Here is a 15,204-nt window from a genome sequence, read left to right as displayed (position 1 = left end):
TGGTCCTGGTGACTTATTACTGTTTAATGCTCTGTGTCAACATACTGCAATGACAAATCTGTGATGGGATGTACAAACCCCACGCTGAGCCTGAAGGGGTGAAGGGACAATACTGCACTCAGGTAGCCCCACCTCTCCAGACCTACAAAGCACACTTTAACTGGAAAGGAAGCTTAAAAGGGAGCAACTCAGCTCAGAATGGGGAGGAAGACAGACTTACTCTGCAGGCTCCTGAATAAGGATGCCGAAGAAGCCTCCATGTGAGGAAGAAGACTGCCTGCTGAGACCCGTTGGGGCTGAAGGTTTAGTTGTCTTTTCTTTTACTTATATTAGACTTGGAGATGCTGGGGGAGGACCTGGCCTCCCCTAACAACTGCCCTTGTTGCAGGAGGGGCATAAGCTTCATTTCCACCCCAGCCCTTTCCAGTGTACAAGGAGGGTCTATTCCCTAAACACTCTAGAAAGGAGAGCGTAAGGATGTTAAGATAAGCTACATACAAGGGTTAGGAACCGGATTGAATGCCTTTCCCACTGGGAACCACGGGACTAGAAACCGGGTGCATTAACCACTGGGCCACCTGGCCCTCTGTGAACTCTATTACAATAGGAAAACAACAAACACAATATTACTGGTTTATGGAAGTCTATTCCCTTTATCAGTAGGAGCCAACTTGTTCACAATACCTGCACGTCCACTCTCTTGATAGTAGTTCTCCATGGATTTGCTCATTGAATGATGAATTACAAACCTCACATCTGGCTTATCAATTCCCATGCCAAATGCAACTGTTGCCACTACCACCTGAAACAGGAGTACAACCATTAAACCATCAGGATACAGATTTATATAGTTATTTAAGTCTGATAATTCTATAGAAGTAATTGTATACCTAACCTGGATTTCATTGGCTGCCCATCCCTTGTGAACTTTGGTCTTATCTTTGGGCTCCAGATTTGCATGGTAAGCATCTGCCTTAATTCCCAGTTTCCGCAAACTAATGGTAACTTGCTCTGAGTCCTTCTGTGAAAAACAGTAGATAATTCCTGTACCAAAGAAAAAACAAAAACCCCACTTTTTTTATGGCAATGAACTGTTTAAAAAAAATGTAAGTGGAATATGTGCTTCATGTTCGTGCAAGGTGCAGGATTAATAGGCTTGAAGATAACATCCCCTGTCTGTCCAAATGACTGATAAGACATGAGGAAAGAGTGCAAAATTTCCCAACCACTGACTCACTAATATGCTTGGTCATGCAAAAGCAGAAAAAGCAGTTCAGTCTCCGCATCAATTCCAATTTTGGACTCTCTGCTTAAATAGTAATGGTATTTATAATAACAAACAACATTACAATACCACCATGGTCTTATATAGCACTTTATCAGTAGACCGCAAGGTGTTTTACAAACAAGGACAGTGTCATTAGCCCATTTTACAAATAGAGAAACTAAGGCACAGAGAGGGGAATTAACTGCCCAGCATTACTTAGCAATCCAGGGAAGAGCATCACAGCTAAATACAAGATCGAACAGATTGTCTAGCAAAAGTATTTAGCACATACTCTAAGGGGCCATTCAAGGTGAAGTGACTGTTAACTCCTCTGTAGTCACAGGACAAAAAGGGGGGTTAGTGGCTTACAGATTGTTGTAATAAGCCATAAATCCAGTGTCTGTCTTTATGGTTTTTAGTGGCTAGCGAAGTTATGAATTTAAGCTCCCCTGCTCATCTTTTGAAAGCCTTGTGCAGGTTTCTTTTGAGGCTGAGGACTGATGGCCAGATGTACAGTGATCACTTTGTGAAAAGTATCCACCCACAGGTGATAAAAACATCCTATCATTTTACTGTGCAAGTTCATTCGAGTGTGTAACAATTGTCTGGTTTCGCCCACATAGTTGTTATTGGGGCATTTAGTGCCCTGCATGAGCTACACCACATGTTGTAAGGCCCTTGGATCTTGAAAGGTGTGTTGATCATTGTAGCAGTGAAGATAGGTCTACAGGTTTGCATCTGTTGTTCTGGCAGAGTCTGGTGCCACTTTGAGACTGTGTATCCTGGTCTGTGGGGAGCTTGCCTCTGAGTAGCTTGGAGAGGCTGGTGTGTCATATGAAGGCAAAGAAGGGGTTCAGGATCCCCATCCTGAAAGAAATCTTTCCTGAAGCCCCTCCTCTGGCCTTCATGCTCTATCTAAAGACACTGGATTTATTACAATAATCTGTAATCCCCAAACCCTTTTTTTGTCCTATGACTACGGATGTGTTAACGGGCCATTTCACCTTGAATGGTCTCTTGGAATATGTGCTTACGCTAAACTATTTATTCAATCTTGTATTTAGCTGTGACATTCTTAGTACCTTTCCCAGACCTGAAGAAGAGCTCTGTGTAAACTCGAAAGCTTGCCTCTCTCACCAACCATAAGAAGTTGATCCAGTAAGAAATATTACTGCACCCACCTTGTCTCTCCATTTTCCAAAGCGTTTTAGTTCTAACAGGGTATTTCGCAGCACCTTTAAATTGCTTTCATAATACAGCTCAATGTATTTTAAGCTACCACTCAAGGGAACTTCAAAAGTTTTATTATTATATGTATTGGAGCAGTGCCCAAAGACCTAATCAGGATCAAGGCCCCACTGTGTTAGGCACTGAACACACACAGGAAGGCACAGGCCCTATTCCAAAGAGATTACAATCTAAATAGACAAGACAAATAGTAAGGGACAATACAATGTTGGAAGTACATATCTTGTTACTTTTGTTTTGCTTTTAAAATTGGATGCTTAATGGAACGGGGTCTTCTGATTGTGATGAGTTCTCAATACATTTCAGGGATACTTTGGAGCAGTTCCATAAAATAGAAGGTTGCCTAAAAAGATCTCTTGTACAGGTTTCATTGGACTGTATACTAATTGTTGGACTAAAGAGAAATTCAGGTTACCATAAATGGAAAGTCATCCATTTATCCAGACCATTTTAGCAGCTTTGGACAAATTTTCTAAATTCCTATTGCCGGGGCCCTCTCTCCTAGCTACACTTTTTTTTTTTTTTTTTTTTAATATAATCAGGAATTTATCCCTAGGAAATATCAGAGTGATTATTAGTTGTGGGTAAGAGCTGAAATTACTCAATTTAGACAGCTGCTCCTGGGTCCTGATTTGAAATTATACCGAGAGAGGTATTTAATACATTAAATATAAAAATCCCATATTTTCAAAATTTACAAGTCAAACATTTTATTGTGAAATCTGAATACAAGGTGGCTTTATCGAGACCTTTAACCAAATTTGAGAAGTTGACCGAGGAATGAAATGTTTAATTTCTAAAATATATACATTTTTGATTCAAAAGATGTTGATTAAAAAAATACAGCCAATGAAAAGATGGGAGAGGGATTTGGACAAAGAAATTGATCTGTAGGAGTGGGTTTCTATATGGGGAAGGGGATATACATCTTCAATTTATAAAAATTACTGTATAGATGGCATTTCACTCCAATTAACATCCATCATATTTTTTGAGGTGCTCTGTTGGAGAGGTTGAAGGGAAAATCGGAACATACTTGCACACATGGTGGATGTGTCCAGGAATTAGATTGTTTTCACAGGAAATTCTTAAAGAGAATCATCTTATGAAAAAATGCCAGCTTCCAAGAGATCCCGACCTAACTTATTTAATGCTCCAGTAAAGGATCTACGTTTTACACAGAATGACAGATTAATTCATTTTTGACTGTTAGCAGCTAGACTATGTATTGCACATTATTGAAAATGTGTAGGATTCTCCCTCCCGCCCCCAAGAACTGTGGCTTAGTGAAATATGCCTTGTCTTTGTACTGGGAAAGCTTTCTCACCAAATACGTACACAAGAAATGCACCAAGAGGAGGACAGCGATTTAGAAATTTGGTCACCGTGTTTAGCCTATTCAGAGGAGGAGGGTTCCCAGGCAGCAACCTTTAGCCAGGTTCTTTGAATATTAACCTGATCCTGAACAAGTGATATACCATTTATTAGGTTAGTTTTATTGTAACTTTGCCTTAAATAAAAAGTTTAAAAGCATTAGTTTTTATATTGTTTACCTGAGAGCCCTTTGTATCTTCCATTGATGATCTTAACAATGTCCTCAATGAAGTCCTCACTGTTTGAAGGTTTTTGACGAACCTGGAAAAAAAAAAAAAACATAACACACCCCCACCACATTGCATATATTACCAAAGAACTCTTAAATGGCCACTCAGCCAATTTGTTATACTCCTATTATTGTACTCCTCCTAATACAGTAAACTCATCTATTCCTCCCTTTGACTAATTTAAATTTATTCTACAGTTTAAAGATCCATTACAACTAAAAAGCTCACTCAGAAGCTTCCCAGTGAAGAATGTGAAAAGAACCACAGAAGTTCCCAACTTTTCCAGACAATTGCACCAGTTTTCTAAACTAAGATACTGGCTGTAGCAGCCAGTGCTTGCCACCTGCCATTCAACTATGAACATTCTAGTCTGCCAAACCCCACTCTCACAATGTATGGAGCAGCCCAAATTCTACTAAAGGCAGGAAGATACAAATTTTGTTAACAAGATGTCATGGTGAAGCACCAAGGCCAGCTCAGAAGCTAGCTCATTAAAATAGGAAAGGATAGCCTCCAATATTATTAATCACAAAAGCCTTGAGTTCAGTACCAGTACACAGCTCCTGGTTCCCAGCTACTGTTTAGAACCAAGTTGGCAAAAATTAGTTTGAAGTAAACTTTAAAAAAAAAAAAAAAAAAAAAAAGACCATCTAAGTCATAAGCAAAACAGACCAAGAACACAAATACTTGGATAACAGGGGGAAAACAAACAAACAAAAAACAATCTAATCTCATTGTTTAAATAATCTCTTAGTCTGTATTCGCAAAAAGAAAAGGAGTACTTGTGGCACCTTAGAGACTAACAAATTTGTTAGTCTCTAAGGTGCCACAAGTACTCCTTTTCTTTTTGCGAATACAGACTAACACGGCTGCTACTCTGAAACTTAGTATTTAGGGTTATTTTTGTCATACTCCTGAATTCTCTCCTGTTTTGTTGGGTTTTCACCCGCCCCACCTCCACCTCCACTTCTTTGCCTTTCATTTCTTTGTCCTCATTTCCTCAGACAGAAAAATATTCAAGAGAAATGAATCGGCCAAAGATTTAGTTTGGAAGAATCCTGTGGGAATTAAACATTTCCAAAAGACCCAGAACAAAATTAGCTATTATTTTTCCTCAAGATAAACTAACTATTAGAACACTATCTTCCGGCAAATAAACCACCACCTCAGAGAGCAAAATATTCTCAAAGGCACCCAGGGCAGTTAGGGGCCAGACTCTGACTGAAAGTCATATAACTGTCTCTGATGCCCTCACTCTGCCCTAGAATTATAGAATGAAATTTGGTCTTCCAGAAGGCGTAACATACTGATTGTTCTGTGTTTGTCCAGCACCTAGCACAACGGTGTCGTGGTCCATAACAGGGGCTCATAGGCACTACTACAAATCAAATCAATAAATACCTCATAGTAAAGATTGGGCCGGTTGAAAGATGCCGTAAAGGTAATGCATTTCTGAACACACAAAATTTTCTGAGCATCCTTCAGAACATGACTTGTTGCAGTTGCAGTCAACCCAATCAATGGAGCATTGGGAAATTGTCGTTTTAAGATACCAAGTGACTTGTAGTCTAAATAAGAATAACGGAAAAAAGATTTTGTTTCTTACACCACCCGTGATATATTAATACATCAAATCTGCAGCAAGTTAACAAGTAATGACAGAACTAATTTACAAATCCAAATGAAGTGATCAGCAGGCAATGCCATATTGACCTAGTGGAATGATTCGCCTTGTAACAGATTTTTACCTAAATTCAGAATGTACTGTTAATTCAAATGTATCTAAGTTAAGAGAATTAGAAAACAAAACTAACATTAAAAAACCCTAACACATACATAATTTATATTTTGATTTGTGTCAATTCTAACAAACAATTGCGGTCATTAGCAAAAAGAGATAACAAGGCCATTATGTCTCATTTGTAAGCAATACTTTCTTTAGTAAGAAATTTAAAAGAAAAATCAGGAAGAAGTTTAGTAGATGATACTGTAGTCATCTGTACCCTGAATCACAAGTTCTTTCATACGTGGAGAAACAGCACCTGATAAATACTAGTTTTATGCAGCTGACCAGACAGGAGACCAAAATGCTGCCCAATTTTTCTTCTTGTAAATTACACTAGAGGTGACTAAAGTGCATTCCACGGAATTCCACCATGTAGCAATGGTATTTTCACCTTCAATATGGAGGTATTAAGCACCATGAAGAGAGTTGCACAGACTTGTATTTTCCACAGGCAGCACATCCATATTAGAGATGACAGACACAATCCGTTCCACTTTATACAAATGAGGTGCAACTCTCAGTCCCTTGGAAAATTGCCAATGTAACCCACAGTTAGATTTCCCTGACTTAAATGAACTTGGGCCTTTAGACAAGGTCATAAATTATTTATGAATGGTACCGAACGAATGAGGTTAAAAATCTTTGAGCCAACGTACAAGTATTTTCTGTGTTGTGTATTGTGCATACACTTCACTATCAAAAGGAAAACATTTCCCCTCATTTCAGGCCTAACTCATCATTTATTTATGCTTGAATAACTTTGAATATATATTTCTGGATGGGCATACCAGGCCTGAAGTCATGTCCCCATTGACTACAACAATGAACCTCGTCCACAGCAATATGAGCGAGTCTCCCTGCTTGATAAGCTTTCTCCAGTTTTGACATAAACATTTTGCTTTTTGCAATCTTCTCTGGAGTAACATAAATGAGTTTTAGCTGCGAATTCTTATCCAGCATTTCGGTGTGAACCCACTTTACATGTTCCTGTTAAAAAAACAAAGAAGGAAGTTGGAAATGGACAAATCAGATCATCATGCTCCTGTTCCTTAGTTCTAGAATAAACGGTGATTCAATGCACTAAACACACTGCTACACCTAGCATAAAAGACCGTGCAGGTGATCTATCTATATCTATGTAGTTACATACAAAGTGATTATATTTTAAAAACAAATAAATATTAGCATTATTTTAGAAAAAGGAAGCAAATATACTCTGAATATTTGTACTGTATTATTTAGGGGTTTTATTTTCTTTGTAAAATATCAGGTGTCAACCACATCTCTGCTGCTATGTTTTGAGAAAAAATTCCTTAAGAAAAACAAATATCCCAGACTGTAAACTTTATTACTGGATTTTTGGAGACATCCATTTTTGAAATGTGTTAGGCCACATCAAGGTATTAATCCATTAGGTCCAGTACCCTGCCTCTAAAAGTGGCTACTATCTAATGGTAGTTAGCAAAAACTACACACCCACACACAAAATGCAGCTTGTCAAAGGAATCCTTTCTGCTCTTTGTGGCAGTCAGCTCAAACCCAGAAACAAGAGATTTGATTCCATGTATATGAGTCTGCATTACTAAACATATTACTAAGTAACATAGTAATGGCCATCTTCTTTTAAAAAAATCGAGAAATTTGAGAGGTATGGCCAAAGAAAATCACTTTAGCATAAAAAAATGTGCATAACTGCAAAATATTTTTGTGTCACTAATGCAGTCCCACAAAATTCTATTCACTTCACGCAAGGTTTTTGCTTGTTTTATTGGTTTTAAACAGGAATGCAATATATTCGATTTAGATTAATATCATGGTAAGGATTGACAGGAAGATGTCCCTTGGCTTATAAATTTTCATTACAATCATGCAAAGCTGAGCTAGTCAATAAGAATATCCATACATGTTCATAAATAATGTGAATAAAGGTAACTATGTCACATGACAGTTAAACATACCTTACTGCTTGAAGCATTTAATAAAGTTGCAGAAATTCTCAGCTGTTCTAAAACCATTAGCTGATCTTCCATAAGTGAGATCAAAGGACAGATCACAAGTGTGAAACCTGAAACAAATCATCATTCATCTTACTTATCTCATATGATTTCTCATTGGGGACTGAATTGAAACAAATAACTCAATTGCAACAAACAAAAGCACCACATAAGAACTAATATATCTAACCAAAGCAGGTCGGGTATACAGTAGCCACGTAAAGGGGACTAAATGCTAAGCAACAAGTTGGCTCCTTTTGTAAAAATTAGCTTTTTTTAAAATCCAAGGCCAATAAAAATGGTTTCACAATTAAAAAAAATAAATAAATATCCCAATAAAGCAGTTGTTAAAACACAATCCTCTGCAACATCTGAAATCAAAGCACTTTAGCACTAAGAAAGTGAAACTGACTTAAAAACAAAAGCTAAACTGGCTTCAATGATTTACATTGTACAAATTGAAATTCAAGAAGTAAAAGATCAATTTTAATGAGAAAAAAATTGGATTTTTAAAATCTCACTTTTAATTAGCTAAAGATGTTGTTAGGAACCTAGACAAAGAAATTTTTTTAGAACAAGTGTTTGCAAGATCTGTGCCTATGTTTTTAAGCCAACAGCGTCCCTTTAAAGTGAAATACAGAAAACAAACAGAAATGTATTTTTAAGATAAGTTTTTGTCTCAAAATTGTTGCTCTTTCTTCCCATTATTGGGAGTTATGTTCCTTATTCCAAAGGATACTTAGCATTAGACAATTTTATTTACAGTAAATATAGCATTACATCTCTACAATCAACCATACAAAAAAGATAAATCCATTTACTGGTACATGACATTTATTCTCATATACCTTCAGAACATACTGCAGGTAACTGATAGCACAAACTCTTTCCACCTCCAGTAGGCATGACAAGAAATATATCCTTTCCTGCCATTGTAGCATTTATTGTTTCAAGCTGCAGAGACCTAAACTTCTGCAGTTTAAAGCTATTACGAAATGTAGTTTTGATCTTCTCATACCACGGGAAGTCTGTAAAAGGGAGCAAGCAGTAAAAATATGTTTTATAAGCTAGAACATCTAAAACATAAAAAGGAGAGCCAATTAAAATATAGAAGCAATTTTTACTGAAAGTAATGTGGTGTCACATCAGGCCAAATTTTCACAAGACGAAAAACAGTACCCATAAGTTCTGCACATATAAACTGAGGAATAGCGTGCATAAGTCTATGACTTGCATGAAAACATGTTGCAGATCCTTTGAAAATATAAACACAATATGTCACCAAGGGATTTAGTCACCCTGTAATGTGTATTAATGCTCAAAGAAAGCAGGTACACCACAAAGTACTCTAAAATGCTAATCCTTAATTCATAATATTAGTCCAATGAACATAAATGGAAAAAAGCATTATGCCTGGTACTCAGTGTTTACAGGATTAGACCCTACAACTGTACCTGATCCTTTAGTTATTTTTCAGGGTGCTCTTAAACCAGTGTTCCTCAAAGTAGAAGGCAGAGAAACAAGCAAATCCAGGGAAAATATACAATGAGGAATATTTTTTTTCCTTTTACGGCCAACAGAGCCAGAGTCTATTTACCTGACCAAAATTGCCCCAATTATACCATACAAACTCAAACATTACAGTGGATTATGTGGTAAACCTAGGGGCAGAATTTGTCCCAGTATACTTAACAGATACCCCTGCCCCACAAAAAAATTTCTAACTTTCGATTCTATTTAGTAACTTCAAGTTCCCAAATTATGATTCATAATAAGCAAAAGAGAAAACTGATGATAATCAGTTATTAGAAGAATCTGCCCAGCAGAGCCCACTTCAATATGCAGGAATATCTGAGCAAGCAAATATAAGCTTCACTCTATTTAATTAAAATGTAAGGCAAACCAACCAACCAAGACAACAACAAAAACTTCTTGGCAAAAGGAAATAATAAAATTATCCACATGGAAATCAAAAAAGCAACTCCGTGAAACACAGAAGGGCCAAAATACCAAATTCTAACTTTCATTATCTCATCGACATTGATAAGTCTTGGTACTTTCTTCACATTAAATGGTAAAGACGATAAGAATTGAATTTGATTTTGTAAACCTTGTTTGTTCCATGCCTCAGCTGAGGTTTCTGTTTCTTCACTTTCGCCAGCCTCTGAATCTTCTGAAAATTGTTTTATTTTATTCTTTAACACCGTCTTCTTATGAATAAGCTCCTGTTGTCTTTCCAGAAGTTCCTGAATCTGGATCTCTACTGCCTGCAGCTCACTATCAGTGGAAACCAGCTCCTCCTTTAGCACTGAAGTGAGAGAGGTAGAAAAATATAACATTCTAACTTGTATATTTTGCTAATTACAACTTCAAATCACATTAGATATTTTGCATCCAGTGGTTGACAGCAATCCAATCTACAATCAAGAGTGTCTGGAAAAATGGACAGAGTACTCTCTTAGCTACCTGACAGGCCTGTTGCTGAGCTTAAAATATTTAATATTCATAAGGCACTCTGAAGATGTAAAATGCCATATAAATATATTAATAAACCACAACTGTACTCTTCTTTTCTGCAGCTTAGGAGAAGTCTGCCACACTGTCATGATGGATGATTACCTTGTTTGTTGCAGAAAAATCATGCCATAGTGTAACTTCTGAGAGATTATATTCACCCTGGCACAGGAATGGACTCTGATTCATATATTCCAAGGACTGACGGGACCAGTGTGATATAATAAGATCTTTTTCATCTTGTGATCCTATAGTCAAATTTGGCCTTGACCACTTTTAGTACACAGGGATGAATGGTACCACAAATATTCCAGCTGGCTCTAAATTGGGTGCACAAGCTCTGTCCAGCTGCACAGTGAAAAGTCTTCATATCAGAAACAACATTAATTCCAACAGAGGAGGGTGAACTGAGGATGGAAGCGGGGAAGATAGGGGACATGCTAAAAGGTATAAACCGCGCTCCCAACCCTACCCTGTGTCCTGATATGTCCCTCCTTAGATCTAGAAGCAGAAGATCTGCAGAGCATGAATTCTATGTAGGTTTGCGAACACAGCACAGAAGTTATAGCTTTTCAGGAGTACAGCCTAATATATAAATTTGCTTCTCTGTGTCTAAGCACACTAGAGTGAATTGAAGTCAAGTGTTTCAGTATGTGGCTTCATTGCATTTGCCATTTAATGGAGTAAAATTAGATCATGCATTATTTAGATGAATGTAGCAATGTTTCTGAGACAGTTTACAGTCCCATCAGATAAAACTAGACAAACATATTTTTCCAAAAACGTTATGCTTTGATCCAAAAACAGCAACCACAATAGTTCTCATGCACTGCAGCTACAGCAAGTCTGTGTGCCAAAAATCCTTGTTGCAGATTTTCTGCAAACAGAACAAAACATGGAAGTTTTCCTTTCAAAATACCCAAAGGAACGAGTCCATGTTACAGACTAGTGGCCTGTGAAAGATGCCTTTAAAAAAAAAAAAAATTAAAACCACTTTGAAATTGTTAGAAACCAGGAAAGTTTTTACAAACTTGTGTGTATAGCTACAGAAATGAAAAAATGTCCAAAATGAAATATGAAGGAAAACGTGATTTAAAAAATTATAGCAATTAAAATAATTTTCAACCTGAAGAAAACACATACAGTTGAAGTAACAAGCAATGAAAACAGAGTTTTCTAACAACTCTGATGAAACTAGTTAAACAGTGGTGGAATGAATAGTTACCATCCTAATTTTGGTTTACCTGAAACAGTTGTCGTCATCTTCAAAGTTGAAAGGACCCGTCCTTTATTAATAAATGTTGCTTAAGCAAGCACTTCTCTCTAGAAAAAAATTAAAATATTTTATTTAAAAATCTCTATAAATCCATTAGACAGTAGTAAAGAAATGGGGGAAATTCCATCAGCTGATATATCTTCAAGCTACACAGGACAAAGCATTATACAAATACATCATATAGAGCAATCCTCCTCTGGCAGGGAAACGACCAAGAGACCGTCCATAATCTCCATGGTATTATGAACAAAACAGTCAAGCTCATTAACTGGACATAATATATTACATCAAATTATTTGCCTGTAATTCCACTCTGTTTGCTAAATATCAATTCAGTTTTGTAGTAATTCCTCAGATCTTGTCAATATTCACAATCCCCGCTAGAGGGCATCACACATTTCCTTCAACAAAAACACACTGATGTTAACTGAATAAATTAATTCACAGGGAGAAGTCAATGACAATGATCGCTAGCACACTGCCAGACTTTCAAGGTAAGTATTCTGCCAATCTGGGTCCTGAAACAAGTCCTACAGAAGTCAGTGGAAGTCTGTTATCCCCATTAATAGGAATTGGAGCATGCTATAAAAACAGTCCACATGCTTTAGTGCAACAAAACAGAGAGATGACTTTTCATAAATGCAACTATAAAAATATCAGAATTAATTACAGTGACCTGCTAAACAGCACTGAACCACCATAATGGGACTTATAGAATAACAAACAAAATCCCATAAGAGTTAGAACAGCAGCAAAAAAACTCTTCAATATATTAAGTTAATAAATATTTGCAAATGATATTCTTTCTATTACAGTATGATCTTCACTGTATTACAGTAAGAAAGTAATACAAAATTAAACAAAACATAAAAATAAGACATCCCCTGTTACCTCAGCAGGAACACTTATTTGGGAAGAGAAAAAGGAAAAATCCCCCAGCCAACTTCTATTGTCGCTTCCTAAAAACTGATCATAAGATAAAAACATGACCAATGCATGGAACAAATAATAGATTCAGCTAAAATACTTTGTTTTGTCAGAAGATGGAGTCAGAATAACTGAAAGGAGCTCTGCCTTGGACAGAATCAGATTATTGCGTAGATTACTCATTTCAGAAAGTATTTGGCAAGATTCAGCTATCTACTACATAGGACAGTGGCACTGTTCAGAATCCACTATATCTGATCCTGAATCTGAAATTGACATCATCAATGGGATAACCTCCCTTAATTTTTTATGCAAGTGAATTTAGCCAGATTGGCAGCAATGTAGACTGTAGTACCCAATTTATCCAAAGTACAGGAATAGAATGAGCAGTGGCAATGCAAGCATCCCTACAAATGCTCTGCCAATGTTAAACTGAGAATCCCCTCTATGAGAGAAAGTTCAGTGCTTATAATGATTCAGTCCTTGGCCTCTCTCTGCTGACACTGCCAAAATGTGCACCGATTAGTAGTTGCTTTTTCTCTAATGCAGACACTAAGGAACTGAACAAAGGCTACTGACTCATTTCACATCAGTCACTTTCTGAAGATTGGTCGGTGGCCTGTTTCACTTACCAACCATGCATGGATTCAAGCTAGCAGCCTACAGGTGACAAGCTCTGCATCTCACTTGTCAATCAGTTTCCAAAATAAAACCTCAGAAGAGTCAAACTTTAAAAAGAACCATGATGTTAGTAAAACACTGCAAAAAGCTTAAAATTAGATAAACTAAAGCAGTGTTAGCTTCACAAGCAAGCTCTGGCTTATCAAACTGTGTTAGATAATTCAACAACAAAAAAGGGAGATGAGATGTTCAGGATCTCATTAAAACACACAACAAAAAAATCTCAAGCTTGCCAAAGTTAAAAAGCATACAGAAGAACATCAGAGTTACAAACACCAGAGTTATGAACTGACCAGTCAACCATACACCTCATTTGGAACTGGAAGTACATAATCAGGCGGCAGCAGAGACAAAAAGAGAAGCCAATACAGTACAGTGTTAAAAGTAAACTACTAAAATAAAAGGAAAGTAGCATTTTTTTTCTAATAAAGTTTCAAAGCTGTATTAAGTCACTGTTCAGTTGTAAACTTTTAAAAGAACAGCTATGACATTTTGCTTAGAGCTGTGAACATTTCAGAGTTACGAACAACCTCCATTCCTGACAGGTTTCAGAGTAACAGCCGTGTTAGCCTGTATTCGGAAAAAGAAAAGGAGTACTTGTGGCACCTTAGAGGCTAACCAATTTATTTGAGCATAAACTTTCGTGAGCTACAGATCACTTCATCGGAAGCATACTGTGGAAAGTGTAGAAGCCTAACCAATTTATTGAGCTTACGCTCAAATAAATTGGTTAGTCTCTAAGGTGCCACAAGTACTCCTTTTCTTTCTCCATTCCTGAGGTATTCATAACTCTGAGGTTCTACTGTACTTACAAGTAACCCAATATAAGTATCAGTCAACAGCAAATAAGAGGAATACGGCAAGTGCAGGAATATCATCATGTCAAGAGATTTAATTACCATGTCCAAGCATAAAGATTTTTTTTTTAAAAGAGAAGGAAAGTGCTCAAGCACATGCTCCATCCCATAGAGAGAGGCAGCTGAACATCTCAAACAGGCTAAGTACAGGCAGAAGATGATTCAGCTGAGTACAAGATGTTTATATGGAAAAAAGTGCATCTGGCAAACTGTACCAGAATGATCATGTAGTGATTCATTGGTGAATTTCCTTAGGAGAGGGACGGCTAAAGCCAACAGCAGACAGAGCATACGCCAAGCCACAAAAAGGGGAAGGTGAGGACGAGGTGGACAATGCCTATCCAACCCAGCAGAGAATTTACTGAAGCTGGAGGTAGTGAATTGTTATTTAGCAATGAAGTGGTGGGGGTGTTTTTGCATATGGGACATTCACACCACTTTAAAGAACACCACAGAAAACAGGTATTAATCCAGGGAAGTCCTATGGTCCTGTGTTACACAGTAGAGGCACCGAAAGGCTGGAGCACCCACAGTGAAAAAAAAAATAGTAGCACCCACCCACCAATTAGCTGTTTCGCAGGCCCCACGGATCAGCTCCTCTTCTCCACTCCCCCCCCCCCCCTCGCCCCGCCAGCACCTCCCACGATCAGCTGTCTGCCAATGGTCAGGAGGCACTGACGGGGGGGGGGGGAGAGCGGGGGGGGGCCTCGGGGGTGGGGTGGAGGCAGGAAGAAGCAGGGTGGGGTGGAGCCTTGGGGAAGTGGGGGCAGGGCCTCTGGGCGGAGCAGGGTTGGAAAACCCCTGGGGAAAGCTGAAAGTCAGGGCCTGTGTTAATCAGGTCAGACTAGAGGAGCACAATGATTCCTCCTAGCCCTACACCTCTGCGCTTGGGGAGGGGGCGCGGAGAGGGAATTTCCTCAGCTTCTGTTTTAGTCAGTCACTGAAGAGCTCTTGCCCCACACTGGATACCTCGCCCTGCCCCTTCTCTCCCCCTACACCGCGGCCCCTCTCCACGTGGGCTCCCCCTGTCCCTTCCCCTCGGGATACCCC

General features: G+C 38.1%; 1 protein-coding gene across 2 annotated transcripts in view; it reads right to left on the bottom strand.

Moving 5' to 3' along the window:
• RECQL (RecQ like helicase) overlaps positions 1-15,204 on the bottom strand; it is a 36,697-nt gene that overhangs the window by 20,429 nt on the left and 1,064 nt on the right. For both annotated transcript variants that reach the window (XM_073318422.2, XM_073318412.2), the window contains exons 2-10: positions 11,658-11,736; positions 10,010-10,207; positions 8,748-8,927; positions 7,864-7,970; positions 6,694-6,892; positions 5,521-5,687; positions 4,069-4,150; positions 896-1,044; positions 685-802 (exon numbers count right to left, since the gene is read on the bottom strand). In XM_073318422.2, coding sequence (XP_073174523.1) covers positions 685-802; positions 896-1,044; positions 4,069-4,150; positions 5,521-5,687; positions 6,694-6,892; positions 7,864-7,970; positions 8,748-8,927; positions 10,010-10,207; positions 11,658-11,676 — 1,219 coding nt within the window. In that variant the 5' untranslated portion in view covers positions 11,677-11,736. The remainder of the gene's footprint in view (positions 1-684; positions 803-895; positions 1,045-4,068; positions 4,151-5,520; positions 5,688-6,693; positions 6,893-7,863; positions 7,971-8,747; positions 8,928-10,009; positions 10,208-11,657; positions 11,737-15,204) is intronic.

This window comes from Lepidochelys kempii, chromosome 1 (genome assembly GCF_965140285.1).
Source record: "Lepidochelys kempii isolate rLepKem1 chromosome 1, rLepKem1.hap1, whole genome shotgun sequence".
Lineage (NCBI taxonomy): Eukaryota > Metazoa > Chordata > Testudines > Cheloniidae > Lepidochelys > Lepidochelys kempii.
Note: the sequence above shows the minus strand (reverse complement) of the source record. Positions and strands in the feature narration are given on the sequence as shown.